The 14,859-nt window shown below is 43.6% G+C and overlaps 1 protein-coding gene across 2 annotated transcripts; it reads right to left on the bottom strand.

Annotated features, from left to right (window-relative positions):
- Window positions 1-320: 320 nt before the first annotated feature.
- On the bottom strand, window positions 321-13,098 carry SFRP4 (secreted frizzled related protein 4). Of its 2 annotated transcripts, none has more exons than XM_060632236.3 (6): window positions 12,359-13,098; window positions 10,930-11,010; window positions 10,762-10,827; window positions 8,439-8,637; window positions 5,291-5,354; window positions 321-2,919 (listed from the first exon to the last, which is right to left on the bottom strand). In XM_060632236.3, the coding sequence occupies exons 1-6, from the start codon at window positions 12,801-12,803 to the stop codon at window positions 2,734-2,736; spliced, it is 1,041 nt and encodes a 346-aa protein (XP_060488219.1). In that variant the 5' UTR covers window positions 12,804-13,098; the 3' UTR covers window positions 321-2,733. The 2 variants fall into 2 exon arrangements, with proteins under 2 accessions (XP_060488219.1, XP_060488220.1); XM_060632237.3 differs by lacking the exon at window positions 321-2,919 and adding an exon at window positions 3,613-4,500.
- Between the last annotated feature and the right edge of the window lie 1,761 nt (window positions 13,099-14,859).

The raw sequence follows: 14,859 nt of genomic DNA, 5'->3' as shown, positions 1-14,859 counted from the left end.
CACCATAATCAAGGACTTTCCTCAGTGAACATAACTCCATGGCCCAGCAGTGCTACTTAAACTGACTTATCCCAAGGGACCAATGAAGGATGTGCACAGATATTAGTTATCAAGATGTTGACTCAGTTATTCAGTATGTTCAGTTAAGAAACAACATCAATGCCTCATAACGTAAGGGTTGGTAGAGCAAAGCAACCACGGACTACAACGGAGCCATTATAAATGAGGTGGCATCAGCTTTATTGACATGAGAACTCATCTCAATAAGAGGCTGAGTGAAGAAGGAAGGTTAATGAACAGTATGTATAATAAGCTCCTGGTTTTTTTTTTGTTTTTTTTTTTTTTTTTTACTCAAATCATTATATAAATGCATAAGAAACACCTGGACAATTGTACACCAAAATACTAACAGCAATCACCTCTGCATAGTGATGAATAGGATTAGGTAGGATTATAATTCCACTACTTGTATTCTATGCACGTATTAAATACTTTCTAGAAAATACATGTTTATTATTGAAAGACCAACAAAATTATTGAAAAAGTAAATGCCTCCCATTGTCCTTAATTATGAAATTTGTTGATCAAAATGTTGCAAAAATGCTATTTTTTCCTCACATAAGCAATCCAACCTTCAAATAATTCTCATTTCAATACCTCAGCTTTCCTCTCCGCATATTAATATTTACCTCCTCTCACATGTATTTGGATGGAGAAAATATTTAAGGGAGAAAAATAAATCTCTGATCCTCACACAAAGACCACTACCATACTTGTTATATTACTCTTAGTGTGGGCTGATGTTTTTGACTTTTTCATAATAACTGGAGGCCTGCTTAACTCTTTTATCGATTAATCAAACTGATACACCGATTACATATTGTATGATGTATAAATGTGCACAGTTAAGTATCATATAATGTATCGTTGTTCCTAATGAAGTAGCAAGTTTTGTGTAATATTCAGTATATGATTTCAGTTAAATATTTTAAGTAAACAGTGCTTGAGTATGTAGTCATCTCCAAACTCTTATTTGTATTCAGTATTGCACTGAAAATAGTGTTTACTTTTGTTTTTTCATATGTGTTTGTTTCTCCATTCCCACGAAGAGTTCCATTTCTGATTCCCTTCCCCGAAGAAGCCCTACAATGCTAAGGAGGTAAGCTAGGCTGCCAGGGCCTTTTAATGGCCTTTCTTTGGATGCTCTGCTAAACATGTATCCAGCAGTCCTTAAGGGCCAAGGAAGTTTGGCCTTTCATATAGCAGAAACATACACCGAGTGTTTCCTGGTACCCTTGTGTCAGTCCATCTACTGGATTCCTTTAACTCTGCCGCCCTGGGGTGGTGGTGACACAGGCGTCCTGTTACACTTTTAGGAAGAGAGGGGAGCCCATGCCGGCATTCTTACTAACCCCATTTCTCCACTCTCCCCTGGGTTACCCACACACCTCATTTCTGCGTCCCAGTGGCTTACAGAGGTGAGATTAGATCATGTGTCTAATGATCTTGTGTGAGTGCAACATGTCACTTACTCCTTCTCTGAGAAGCAGGGGCAATGGTAAACCTAAAGGAGATTTTCTATGTAAGCTTTCAGGTCATTCCTCTACATCTTTGAATGGAAGAGTGAACGTAGTTGCCTTTCCAGGGGCAGAGCTGGTGTGGGGCAGTGGCTGAGAACCAGGGGCTTTGGAGTCCTGGCCCTCCCACACTGGGCCCACAGCACCTCTGTAAGCACCAGCTACCAGCAGAGAGAAAATTCTTTCAGGCTTGGCATCAAGATGCCTAGGGCATCCTGGGAAATGACATGAGCATCACATACACCCGTGTGAAATTCTTGGGGGTGGAGTCGTTGGCATATAAAGCATCAGAGGAGAAACACACTCTGTTTCTGGTGCCATGTAATGGTTACTAACGAGAAGCGTCAAGGAATGTAAATGCAGAGCCTTTCCACCCAACGGCGTGGTAACCAGAAAATAAGGATCCGGATGTGGTATGTCTGCCTTTCCCTTTTATTTATTTAGTTATCATCATTATTATTTTAGTTTCTAGAGTGTGTCTAGCTAAAAACTCTAGGTGAAAGGCTTCTTTGTAAAAAAAACAAAAACAAAACCAAAAACAAACATTACAGTTTTCCATATCCTACTTTTCTAGATTGTTTGAAAATTCCCTTTCATCACAGAATTTCTTGTGCAAACAGTAAACATAGAAAGATCTTTTAAGACATTCATTCTTCATTCCTCTTGCTTCCCTCCTTAGAATCATTGCATTTTCAATCACATTCTGAAACATGACGAACGTTCTAACGACAGAAGTCAAGCTGAAATACAACATATTGTAAAAAAAAAGGGGGGGGGGAGTTTGTTTGTAATATGGCATTCATTTTACAATGCACATATTAGGTCAAATGGTAAGGACCAAAGCATCCTTTCCCCACCCAGAGATCTCACAGACCACGCACCACGAAGTCTACTCTGAATGCCGCGAGAAGCTTTGTCCACCAGCTCTCAGCTTTCATATACCTTCCATACCAAAGGACATACATACCACTAGGGTTTTGTGGTGGCTTAAAAAGAAAAAATTGAAGCGTATCACTAAGAAAACTGCTGTACGGTGTGTCTATGGGGAGGACTGCAGTCGTTAAGGCGAGGAGAGGGGCACCTCGCCCCCCCAGGCTGGCTGGGGGGTGCCTGGCCTCATTCTGAGAGGCAGTCTCCATTCTGGAAAGCAGGTGGCTCACACTTTTTTCGGGTTTGTTCTCTTCTGGGCACTCCTAGCTTTGACGGTCTTCTTGGGGCTGGCCGGTTTGGGAGAGGGTGGCTTTCCCTTTGGTTTCTGGGCGTTGCTACGACCGGTACGCCCAGCCATTCGCTTCTTGTCCTGAACTGTCCTCCGCTGCTCCTGGAGCCTCTCTTCCCACTGCTGGGAGGCAATTTGCACACATGACCATCAGATGCATCTCATCATGTCATGCTGTTGCCCTAATATCAGAATTAATGCAATTTTTTCCCCACTGTAATCTATGAATCGTGACAGCAAATAGCTACCCTCCGTTATTGAGCGCTTATCATATACCAGATGATTCTAGAAGGGCTCAGTATGGGAGGAAGTTTTGATAAGCGTTCGTTTCACTGAAACAACAGCCCTTCTAGGTGGACACCATGGTCATGACCAGGAAACAAGCACACAGAGCTTATTTATAGATGGTCACACAGCTGATAAATGTCGGAGCTGGGATTCAAATTCACCCAGTCTGACTCCAGAGCCCGAGGCCCCAGCCCACAGGTCCTATGATGCAACATCCCTACACAGCAAAGCCTTCTAAAAACGCTCTGACATATGGCTAAGAGCAGAAATTTATCCAGCCTCACTAGGAAGTCCAAAGGTCTATTCCCACATTTATGGATGGGCTCACCTAATTCTCTTACATCAGAAGGAAAACAGAGACCCCACTCACGTCTAGTAATCCACTCAAGTGCTAGCTACCCAGAACCCAGGAGAAATGAGGCATTCTAGGTAGTTGTTTCCTTGATAGAAAAAGATATACCTCTTATTATAGAAAGAAATACTATTTATTTAAGTAGCTGCATGTAAGAAAAAACTGAAAAAGGCTCCTTGAATAGACACTGCTTTTTATTGTACAAATGCCCCTACTTTGTTATATTTCATTCAGCAAAGAGTTTGAGCATGACCACAGGCCAGACATTGCTCTAGGCACTAGAAATACAATGAAATGAGAAACACTGTCCCCACCTTCCCAGGGCACAACTCTAATCTGTTCTAAAATAGTAAACATCTTACATTTGCTAATATATGGTGATATCTTCGAATTCTTACTGAAGTTTATTAGAATATTTGCTGCAAAAGTGAATGGCCCAAACAGCTAGGATTCTTTTCTTTTAATATTTAAAAACAATTTTTTAATGTTTATTCATTTTTTGATAGAGTGTGAGCAGGGGAGGGGCAGAGAGAGAGGGAGACACAGAATCTGAAGCAGGCTCCAGGCTCCGAGCTGTCCGCATAGAACCCGATGCGGGGCTTGAACCCACGAACCACGAGATCATGACCTGAGCCGGTCAGACGCTTAACTGACTGAGCCACCCAGGCGCCCCTAATTATTTTTTTAAAGTTTATTTTTGAGAGAGAGAGAGACAGAGCGAGAAAGCGCTGGTGGGGGAGGGGCAGACAGAGAATCCCAAGCAGACACCATGCTGTCAGTGTGGGGCCCAAAGCGGGGCTCAAACCTACAAACCGTGAGATCACGGCCTGAGCTGAAGTCAGACAACCCACTGAGCCACCCAGGGGCCTCTAAATAGCTTTGATTCTTGAAAGCTTTCTCTCCTCCCAGGTTCTCATGGTGGACTTGCTTTCTACACTGATGCCTCTAATCCACTGTAGTCTTGGAAACCAGATAACCCATCCTGCTAGAATCTTCTGTCCAGTAAGGCTAAGCGTGCTCCTGACAGCTCCACGGTTTTCAGCTCAGATGGAAGTCATGTTATTCTGAAATGCACAGAGTAGACGAGGCTATGTTCAAACTACCTTCTCCATTAAGTCAGTATTAACATAGACTTCTTCCTCGCACAGGCAGTAGTAGGACCTTTTGTGAACCTGACAGCACAAATTCTCCTACATCTATCTAAACGTATTTACAGGAGAGGGAATGCTTTAAAAACATTTCAAACCAATGACCTGATTTCTTTAGTTCTGGTGTGACAGCATATCTCTGGGCAAAAAATTATTCTAATCCTCTAATTGCATTGCGAATATTTCCATGATGATACCACCAAAAATCATGGATTTGGCCACAAAATGATTATAGTTGGTATATATAATTTATTTTGACAAAAGTCTCAAAACTATTTTAAATATGGGGAGAGATTATGCTTTGTACAGAGACAGTAGCATGGATTTTAGAATTGTGGGTTCACATCCTTACATGTATATGTCTGTTTTAATCCCACTGGATGTGAACTCTGCTCAAGTGCCTGTTTGCTAAAATAGTTAAAAACAAACAAACAACAAACAAAAACAAAAACCAAAAAAACAAACAAACGCTAATTTAATCTGGAAATAACCATTAGATGAAGATTGAGTGTAACAAAATCATCTTTGAGGTTGAAGTGAGAATAACTTTGTTCTTAACTACTTATTCAAAAGACAAATACTGATGCTATTTCAACCTCCTATGAGAGCCTGGAGATGGAAGAAGATGAAGGAAGAATCCCCAGTTCTATAGAATTTCTTTACCTGCGCTTAAATCCATATGTGCAGGGTTGCTAATTATACTTACTATGGATCTTTTACTAAGTTGGTCTCTCCATTTTTCAACTAAACAGTTTTCAAGAAGCATCATCCTGAAAAAAAAAAAGGAATTTATTTTAAGCAATTCCGACTATGAAAGGAAAAGGTTAAAAAAAATACAAAAAAATTGTCAAATCCAAAATTCGTTGTTTTCTTTTTCTTTTCTTTTTTTCTTTTCTTTTCTTTTCTTTTCTTTTCTTTTCTTTTCTTTTCTTTTCTTTTCTTTCTTTTCCTTTCCTTTCCTTTCCTTTCCTTTCCTTTCCTTTTCTTTTTTTTTTAGAGACAGAGACAGAGTGTGCAAGCCAGGGAGAGGGGCAGAGGAAGAGAAAGAAAATCTTAATCAGGCTCCATGCTAAGCATAAGACGTGAGGCTCCTTCTCACGACTGTGCGATCATGACCTGAGCCAAAATCAAGAATCAGATGCTTAACCAACTGAGCCACCCAGGTGCCCCTACAAATCAAAATTCTTTATAACCCTTAACTCTACAATCCACATATCCCCCATTTATATTTTACTAGCATTTCCTTTTATTCTGCCTTGTACCTATATTCTTAAATCACACTATATATTTAGATCACACTGTACCTTTCTTTTTATCATTCTATTATATGCATTTTCTCATATAATTAGAATACGGCTTTAATAACCATATAATATTGCAATAATGATACTTAGACCTTTCCCTACTGTTGAATCCCTTTCATTGCTTTGCTACTATTAACAGCTTTTTGTTAAATATCCTTGTATATTTACTAGTGTGCACTGGCTTATTATTTCCTTAGGACAGATTTCTTAAAGTAGAATTACTGGGTCCAAGAGTATGTACTTTCTCAAAGTTTTCTAAATCGTTTTCAGAATGGTTGAACTTTCATTCAGATCATGTTTTACTCTGGATTGGAGAATTAAAGAGGTAAATTTATTTACTATTTGTATTTCTTCTGGAATGTGTCCATATAGATTTATGTACATATTATTTATATATTGTCGTCTTAATGTGTTAAATATTAACTTACATGAACTCTTTAAGGCTACTCCCCCTTTGCCATAACTATTGCAAGTATCTTTCTCAACTTTTATTGGCTTTCTTTGGTGATTTTTGTGTCCATGATATAATGTCATCAAAGGTATGTATGGACATTTCCTCTTGTAATTTTTTACATTAATTTCATGTTTGCAAAGTATTTTGTTATTCAGATTTCATACATCTATCTATTCACCTAATTTTACCCTCTATGATTAAGTTTTAAAAAATATCTCTTGAATCCATTTGAAATTCATTTTATGGTATTAGTATAAAGTGAAAATATGTACTATTTTTCCAAATAAAAACATTTGCAACATTTACTAACTAATATACTCACGTCTAATTGATTTGCCCTTTTTCCTTCCTAATACGTTACTTTATGCATTAGCATCTGTCTCAAGAATGCTTCCTCTGTTTTATTTATCTGCATGTCTACTCTTGCGCCACATGGTTTTAGCAGTCTAGCTTTGTTCCAGTTTTCTGTTTCTCCTAAGGCAGAAACCGATTTCCTTCCAAACGGTTATTTTCAAAATGTCCCTTACACGCCCTTGCCAGTTTGTGCTTCCAAATGATCGTTGTGTGAAGACACAACTCCCGATCATTCGAAAATATTTTTTATTGGTATTTTCATCAGAATGCCATTAAATCTATAAATGAACAGAAAGGATGATGGGAATCCAAATAGAATTTGATGACTAGCAGTCTGGTACATTCCCAGAACTGCACCTAGTCCTGTAGCAGGTACAAACACCATGCGAGAGAAGAGCCCAGCAACATTCAGTCAACATTCGTTCTTTAGAGAGACAAGATATAAGGAGAACAGTTTGAAAGCCAAGAATACCCATGAGGCACCTGGGTGGCTCAGTCGGTTGAGTGTCTAACTCTTGACTTCAGCTCAGATCATGATCTTACAATCGTGGGATCGAGCCCCGAGTCAGGCTCTGCGCTGACCGGGACGGAGCCTGCTTGGGATTCTCTCTCTGCCCCTCCTTTGCTCTCTCTCAAGATAAATAAATAAACATTAAAGGAAAAAAAAAAAAGCCAAGGGTACCCAAGGGAGGGTACAGATCAGGAAAGACAGAATACAGATCAGGAAGGTATTCAAGTGAGGTCAGTTGCAAAAGGTGTTTTGAAAAAACAGTCCACAGCTGTACCCAGAAGAAACAGATGAGCATTAATGGCAGGGAATTAAAGGGAAGACTGGTTATATAAAATATGAATGATTCTGTTGGAGATGTATACTGTAGCCAGTTAGGGGGCCCATCCCGCACCCTGGTCTGAAGAGTTTGATTTTTACATTCTAAGGAATGTACCAATATATAAAAATATGCCAAGAAAAGAGATGTGGGGAAACACACTCCCAGCTAGAGGTACGCGGATATATGTGGGTGAGCGTGAGTGCGAATGTGTGTGTGTATGCAATGATCTATCAAACAAATGTCATGTACTTATATTGTGTGTAAGGAAAATGTGGACCTGTCGTCTCAAATGGCCGTCTTTACCTGATCATTAAAGAGCTCTTTAAAAAAATTAAGTATTTGCCACACCAAGATTGATTTGAATCATTTGAAAAGAATTGTTTTCACTCATAGTAATTTATCTGCCTATGATTTTTGAAGTCCTTTAACGAATTCTGAAATTGATTTTTAAGCATCCCATTCAAATACTCATATTCCTACTGTTCCTTAATGCCACGGGGAATTAAATGATAGTTAGGCTATGTGATTATCGCAACAGAGGCATCTGTTGAAAGTGTATTTTTATTTACTGAACTATTTTTAAATTGTCTATTTATTTATTTATTTAGAAAGAAGGGGGAGAGAGAGAGAGAGAGAGAGAGAGAGAGAGAGAGAGAATCTTAAGCAGGCTCCACACTCAGCACAGAGCCTGACGTGGGGCTCGATCCCACAACCCTGGGATCATGATCTGAGCCGAAATCGAGAGTCGGGTGCTCAACCTACCGAGCCACCTAGGCGCCCCTTAAACTGCCTTTGTAAAAAGAACTGGTGCCGTTAAAAAAAAAAAAAAAACAAAAAACACCACGACTGGTAAATGGGATTCATGCTTCCATTAAGCAGTGTGCGGTTTCCTCCCTCCCGCTCCGTGCCTACCTGGAGCGCCACTCGTAACACATGATGAGCACGTCTTGATGGGGCAGGATGTGGGGGCACTGGCAGGAAGAATTGGTAATGAGCGGGACCTGCGTCCGAGGGATGGGTGACGAGGACTTGAAGATCTCTTTCACGTCCACCACGGTCGTTACTTCGTTACAGCCGCTCCTCTGCACAGCTTTTATTTTGGCGTGAATGACTGCAATTTAAAAATTGATGGAAGTGTTGATGAGGCCTCTGCAGACAAATAGGGATGGTGTATTCACGCCAAGCCCTGAGCCTCTCTTAAAGAATCCCTCCTGTAATTATGGTCATGTCCAAGCTGCCCAGATGCAGGCCAAAAGCCCACACAATCATACTGTCAGCATTGTCTTTAAAGTTCTGGATCAGCCTGCAAGACGTAAGAGCAAAGCGACAGGCGGGCTCGGTCTGGGCTCTGCCTCTGGGTCAGCGGCTGCTCCTCACTGGGCTACAGCGAGGGTGTGAAAAGAGAACCTTGCAGGTTTTTCTCAGCCTTAAAAACCTGATGTCAGTTTTGTTTGGACGTTTGTTTGCCGAGAACATATCAGGAGATTCAGTTACATAGAACGTCAGTAAAAATTTCATAGAAAAAAGTAGACTCTGCCTTGTGATTATCGGAAGTGAGAATCGTATGTTCTCAGAGTCACAAGCCACTTTACAATTTGTATGGTCCAACAGCCCGTCTGATGCTGGGACTTCCTGTCTTCCAAAGGAAGTTATTAAAGCTGTAACATTTGTGACCTGGACAGAGTCTCTGAAGATCACTATTCTTAATCCTTTAATTTCACAGACTGTCAAAGCGAGGTCTGCGGCGAGCAGATGTATAACTGTTATTACGGATAGCTGTTAAGTAATCATTGTCTGATCAAGCTTAAAATTCTGGCCCTTTTGGTCCCTTGCTATTACTGCCTTCCATGGAATTGTAATCAGCCTAGCATGGATCTCTGTCTTGGATTCCGTCCTAGAGAGCTTGTTTAGGAAGAAGGCAACGGACTTAAATAGAAAATGGTTTCATCCTCAAAGAAGTTATGTGGCAATGACACCATGGACAGCAAGACAGTGAAACTCAGATTAGCAACTAGGGCTGGATAGTGTCAGAGGAGGGGCAAAATCGTTTAGATTAACGTAATATCTACAAAGAACAGTTTTCAAACGACAACAATAAAAGCTACCGGAAAAGTCAGTTGTTTTTTTTTTTTCTTTTTTTGGTAGAGTTACCCACATTGGCTATAATCTCAAATCTAACAACTTCACTAAGAGGTTATTTTTTCAGCCCTTTATATTGCCACGATCTTCCTACTTTCACATGCGATATGTAAGATAAGGTTTATGATTTCAAATTTCAGTTTGAAATATGGAAAACAAAGTTAACAAATAAAATGACCATTTTGCCAAGACAGTTCTGTTATTCCAGCAGAAGTAATTTAAGAAACGCAAAGCGGGGGGGTGCCTGGGTGGCTCAGTCGGTTAAGCATCCGGCTCTTGGTTTCAACTCGGGTCATGATGTCAAGGTTTGTGAGTTCGTGTCCCGCATTGGGCTCTGTGCTGATAGCAGGGAGACTGCTTGGGATTCTGTCTCCCTCTCTCTCTGCCCCTCCCCTGCTCACTCTCTTGCTCTCTCTCTCAGAAATAAATAAATAAACATTAAAAAAAAAAAAAGAAATGCAAAGGAACATAAAACAACTCAGATATTTTAAAAGAACATATTTTCAATTAAATTTACTTTCAAATGAGAACAGTAGAATTACATTTACTTAAAAAAACTGAAAATAGCCGTGTTGACTGTTCTTTCAAATAAGAGAGGAGGGCATTTAAACGATGTCAATACTTATAGCCAGAGGGTCTCATGATTAACCTATTTCTCTACAGTTCCTTTTAGGTGTTAAATATCTATAAGTGTTTATAACTAAAAAGAAACATGGGCAGGTCTTAGTTCCTGGGCCTCTGGGCCTCAGATAATCAAATCCATGGATCACTCACCCATCCTTCCTGCAGCAAGGAAACCTCAGGAAGAGAAAAAGTCAGTTGGGCTGTCCTGGCTGAGTGGCACCTCTCACCGAGACCAAGAGGACCTTGATGTCACATTTGAGCCCTGAACCACATCGCTGTTCTCCCTGGGTAATTTACGTTGTTTTTGCTTGATTTACCCAGAAGGGCAAGGCATTTTATAGTTGTTATTGTGCCTTCCAGAACCCACATCGTGAACCACGTTGGATTGGCTTTCTTTACTTTGGGATTGGCTTCGTGACTGGCTTTGTAATTGGCCAACTCGTCGAGTGAACGGCTTCATCGGACGACTTACCGTAGCTGTAGTTTTTGCTCAGATATGTCGCCAGAGTCGGCTTCACCTTTTTGCACTTGCAGCGGTCTGAAGGAGACGAAAGAGAGGCAGAGAGTCGGAAAAGTGTTCGGAAATCACTCTGGGGAGGAGGCAAAAAAAAAAAAGGGACTTCGAGAAGAAAGAACTCACCAGGGCTTAGGCGTTTACAGTCAACATCAAGAGGCCTCTCCTGTACCATCATGTCTGGCGTGATGTCTATCCACTTAACGTCTGAAACACACACACAGCCGCATGGGTGTGGTCAGTGACTTAGCCCGTTCACCCCCTGGAATAAAGAACCATCTGGAGAAATAAACTAACACGGCGTTACCAAAGAATAATACTACATTGTAAAAGTGGCATCGGCTTGTCAACTACTTCTTTCATACAGACATTCTTGGGCTTAGAAAAGAAGACTTTTGAGTGAGGTTTTGCCCATCCAGCACAAATTGATGTGAATGCCCGTCCATTTGACTTGGCTGACACATACAGCTAACTTTCCCACCCAAATCCATTTTAAAATGTTGGTTTTTCCAAGTGGACAGTTGACACTAATCAAAATATCCTGAATATTTCCAAATCTCCACCTCTCATTTCCCAGTGCAGAAACAGTCCACAGCTATATAAGACTCCCCCCACCCCCCACCGGCCAAGGCATAACCCTCTATCATTTATATAATTTAAGCAACAAATATGTTTTTCTCTAAAGCTCTGAATTAGAGAAGAGTTTCGATTTTCCCTTCCTTATACTTCTCTTTCTTCACGTTACGGACAATGCTCTGAGACATAACCTCAGAAACTACACTAAGGCAACAGCATAATCTCTTTAAAAGTTCAGTAACCTGGGTCAGGGATAAAAAAAGCATGCAAAAATATTCTTAGGCTTGACTTCAAGAAGTGGACTTAAATTTGTTCCTTCGTCCTAGAAAAGCAGCAAAATGACCGAAAAAAAGAAGCGGAAGTTGATATCCAGTTAACCAAGATGCCGCAAGATAAGATGTTGACCGTGAAACAGACATCACAATTTTCCAGAAGGACTAAATTTACAAACTGCACTCCTCCTGGGGAGTGAAGCCTGCTACTGCTTTTTTTTTCCCCCCCCCGAAAAGAGTTTTCAAGAGCTAGCACTAAGTGGAGAACCCTGATGGGGCTGTTTTAAGCATTAAACCGTACACGGAAAGCGCTGAACGCTAGCTCGGACCCCACCTATATACGTGTTCGTTGCTATTATTCTATCATTGTCAAGGAAAATGCTAATGGCTCTCTTTAGAAGCACCTCCCTACCCGCCCCCCCCCCCTTACATTCTCTATGGGACATAGTGTTCTTCCGCCCCCTACGTTTCTGGAGGGAGAGCAGACTTGTACCCACGTCAGGTCACCGCCCTTCCCACCTCCTCCAATTGTCGGAAGTGAGATTGGGTGGCGGGGGGGGGGTGGGGGGGTGGGGGGGGGACCGACAGCCCACCCACCCACTGGCATCGGTAGAAGGGGTCGCCCGGTGGGTTCTCCCGTGGAAGCCACAGCCAAGAATGCCCCCTCATCCCCCTCGGTCCTTCCTTTCCCTCCGGCTCAGGCTCACCCTCGGGGAGGTCGGTGACGATGGCCTCCGGCGAGATGCACACGCCGCGGTCGTAGACCGGCAGCTCTTCGCAGGCCAGGCTCTCGGGCCAGCTGTGGTTGTACATCTTCATGAGGGGCTCGCAGTCGTCGCGCGCGCGCTGGCACACCGACTTGCACGGCTTGATGGGGTCGTGCAGGAACTCCAGCGTGCAGATGGGCGCGTACATGGCGCAGAGGAAGAAGCGCAGCACCGCGCTGCAGTTCACGTCCACCAGCTCCTCGTACTGCTCGATGGCCAGGATGGCGTTCTCCTGCGTGCTGTGGTGCAGGTGGTTGGGCATCCGCGTGATGTTCCAGGGCATGTGCCGGCACATGGGGATGCGCACCGGCTCGCAGGGCGCGCCGCGCACGCCCAGCGCCAGGCGCAGCCCCAGGCACAACGCCGCCAGGACGGAGAGCAGCATGGCACTGCCCTGGCGCTCCGCCGCCCCGACAGGCAGAAGGGGCCCTCGGCTCCCTGCCCCCCTAGGCTCTCGCCCTCCCTTCCCCGGGGAGGAAGTCCCGCGGGGCACCGGAGAGGCTCTCCGCCCGCGCTGCCGTCGGCGGCGGTGCGGGGCCTCGCGGGCCGGCCGGGGGTATCCGGCGTCCGGCGCACCGAGCGCGAGCAGCGCCGGCCCTCAGCCTGCGGGGCGCGGACCCGCCCGGGCAGCTCCAGTCCCGGCCCCGGCAGCTCCGAGCGCGGCCGGCCCCGGCCATTGCGGGACCCTATTTATCCCGACACCTCCCCTGACGTGGGCTCCGAACGCTCCCTTGGCAGCGGCGGGCGCGGCGCGGGCTCCCCCTCGGCCGCCCCCCCCTCCACCCCCACCCCCCACCCCCCAGCCCTCGCTTCGCCGGAGCGGTGACATCATCTCCTCCGGGCCGCAGCCCAGGGCTGGAATCCTGCATTTCCCCAAAGTCCCTTCCTTTTTAGTCTGGCCAGTCCTTTTTCTTCGCACCAAGAGAAAGAGTCTCTGGCAGTCGTTTGGGACGCCGGATCCAAGAGGGTGCAGGAGAGGATTTTGGGAGAGGGAAGGACGCGACCTGGGCCCAAGCTGAACTTTGCGCCCTCTGCCTTAGAGGTTCCCCGAGTACAGAGTTGAAGGGGAAGGAAAACTTCGGCCGCCCTTTAATTCTGAAACACGCTTGCTTTCTCCAGGAGGGGGCGTGAGGAGCGCTGAGCGGCGAGACCACGGTGTGGGACCCGGGAGCCATTGTTGGAACAGGATGGACACCTTGTAGAAACAAACCTCCCCCAAGTTGCATGGAGTTGGGTTTTGTTATTGTTGTGTCTAGAAGCCAGTAGCTGGGGCTCAGGTTTTTTCCAGAATGGCATTCGGTCTGTACCTGCTCCAGGAACAGAGCTGCCAGAGGTGTAATAATAGCATCTTCCAGTGTGGAAATGTTTTCCATCCACCGACGTTCCCCTTCCTTCTTCTCACTCCCTATTCCTCCGTCCAACGTGAACGAAACCCGGGAGAAGGGGAAGAGTACCGGACATGACAATATGAAAAAAAAAAAAAATTTCCCCCCTCATGCCCAAAGCGATTTCCAACCCAGCAGCCTAAATTCTTGATTTTTGATGTGCTTGGAAAGAAAGTATTTGAATTGAGTGAGAACCTGTGTACTATGGAAAGCAAGCGTGTATATTTTGTTTTCTTTTTTCTTGTTATTAGGAAGAAGTGATAAAACCGACGACTGGCTCAGGTCTCCACAAGAACCAAAACAAAACAAAAAGGAGGCTTTATTGTTGCAAGTATATTAATCTCCAGGCAGTAAGAATTCCGGTATGTGGTATTTTCATGGGGTGTTGGAATATGAAAATGTGGTTTCTAAATGTAAATCTTTAAAAACATAGTCTAATTAGAATCCTGAACACACAGTAGGTAATTGGTTTTGGTTTTTTTGTTGTTGTTTTGTTTTTTTGTTTGTTTTCTTTCCAAAGCTTAGCTTGGTCACAGCTTAGCTGTCGTCACATTGTGACCCACAACGATAGTTTAGTTTGACTCTGACCAGGATTAAGAAATAAAAGGAACAGAAACTACAGCTGACATTTTATTGAGCATTTACAATGGGCTAGGTATGGGGCTAAGCACTTTAAATACACCGTCTTATTATTATTTTTTTAGGGCACGTAAATTAAACATGGCAAGTGGAGAGGACAAATGACACAAATATTATTTCGAGATTCATCCAAGGAGTCAGGTTCTATTTAGGGGAAGCCAGAGCGTCCAAACACAGCGTTGCCAGTCGCCAACTCGAGAGGTATGCCAGTTTCAGCTAGAACGGGACCCAAGCTCCCAAGATGCCAAACCAGGCCAGCGAAATATCAAGCACAGGGGATAACCTGGATGACATCGGAAGCCATTCCCAGCAGTAGAATCCAGTGAGTCGAAACCCCCTGGCTTAGTGAAAAATATTTGCAGCCCAAATTCCTACAAGGGAAGAAAGTACAGTTTTGAGAAACGGCTGAACTCCTGA

Source organism: Panthera onca, chromosome A2, assembly GCF_046562875.1.
Source record: "Panthera onca isolate mPanOnc1 chromosome A2, mPanOnc1 haplotype 2, whole genome shotgun sequence".
Lineage (NCBI taxonomy): Eukaryota > Metazoa > Chordata > Mammalia > Carnivora > Felidae > Panthera > Panthera onca.
Note: the sequence above shows the minus strand (reverse complement) of the source record. Positions and strands in the feature narration are given on the sequence as shown.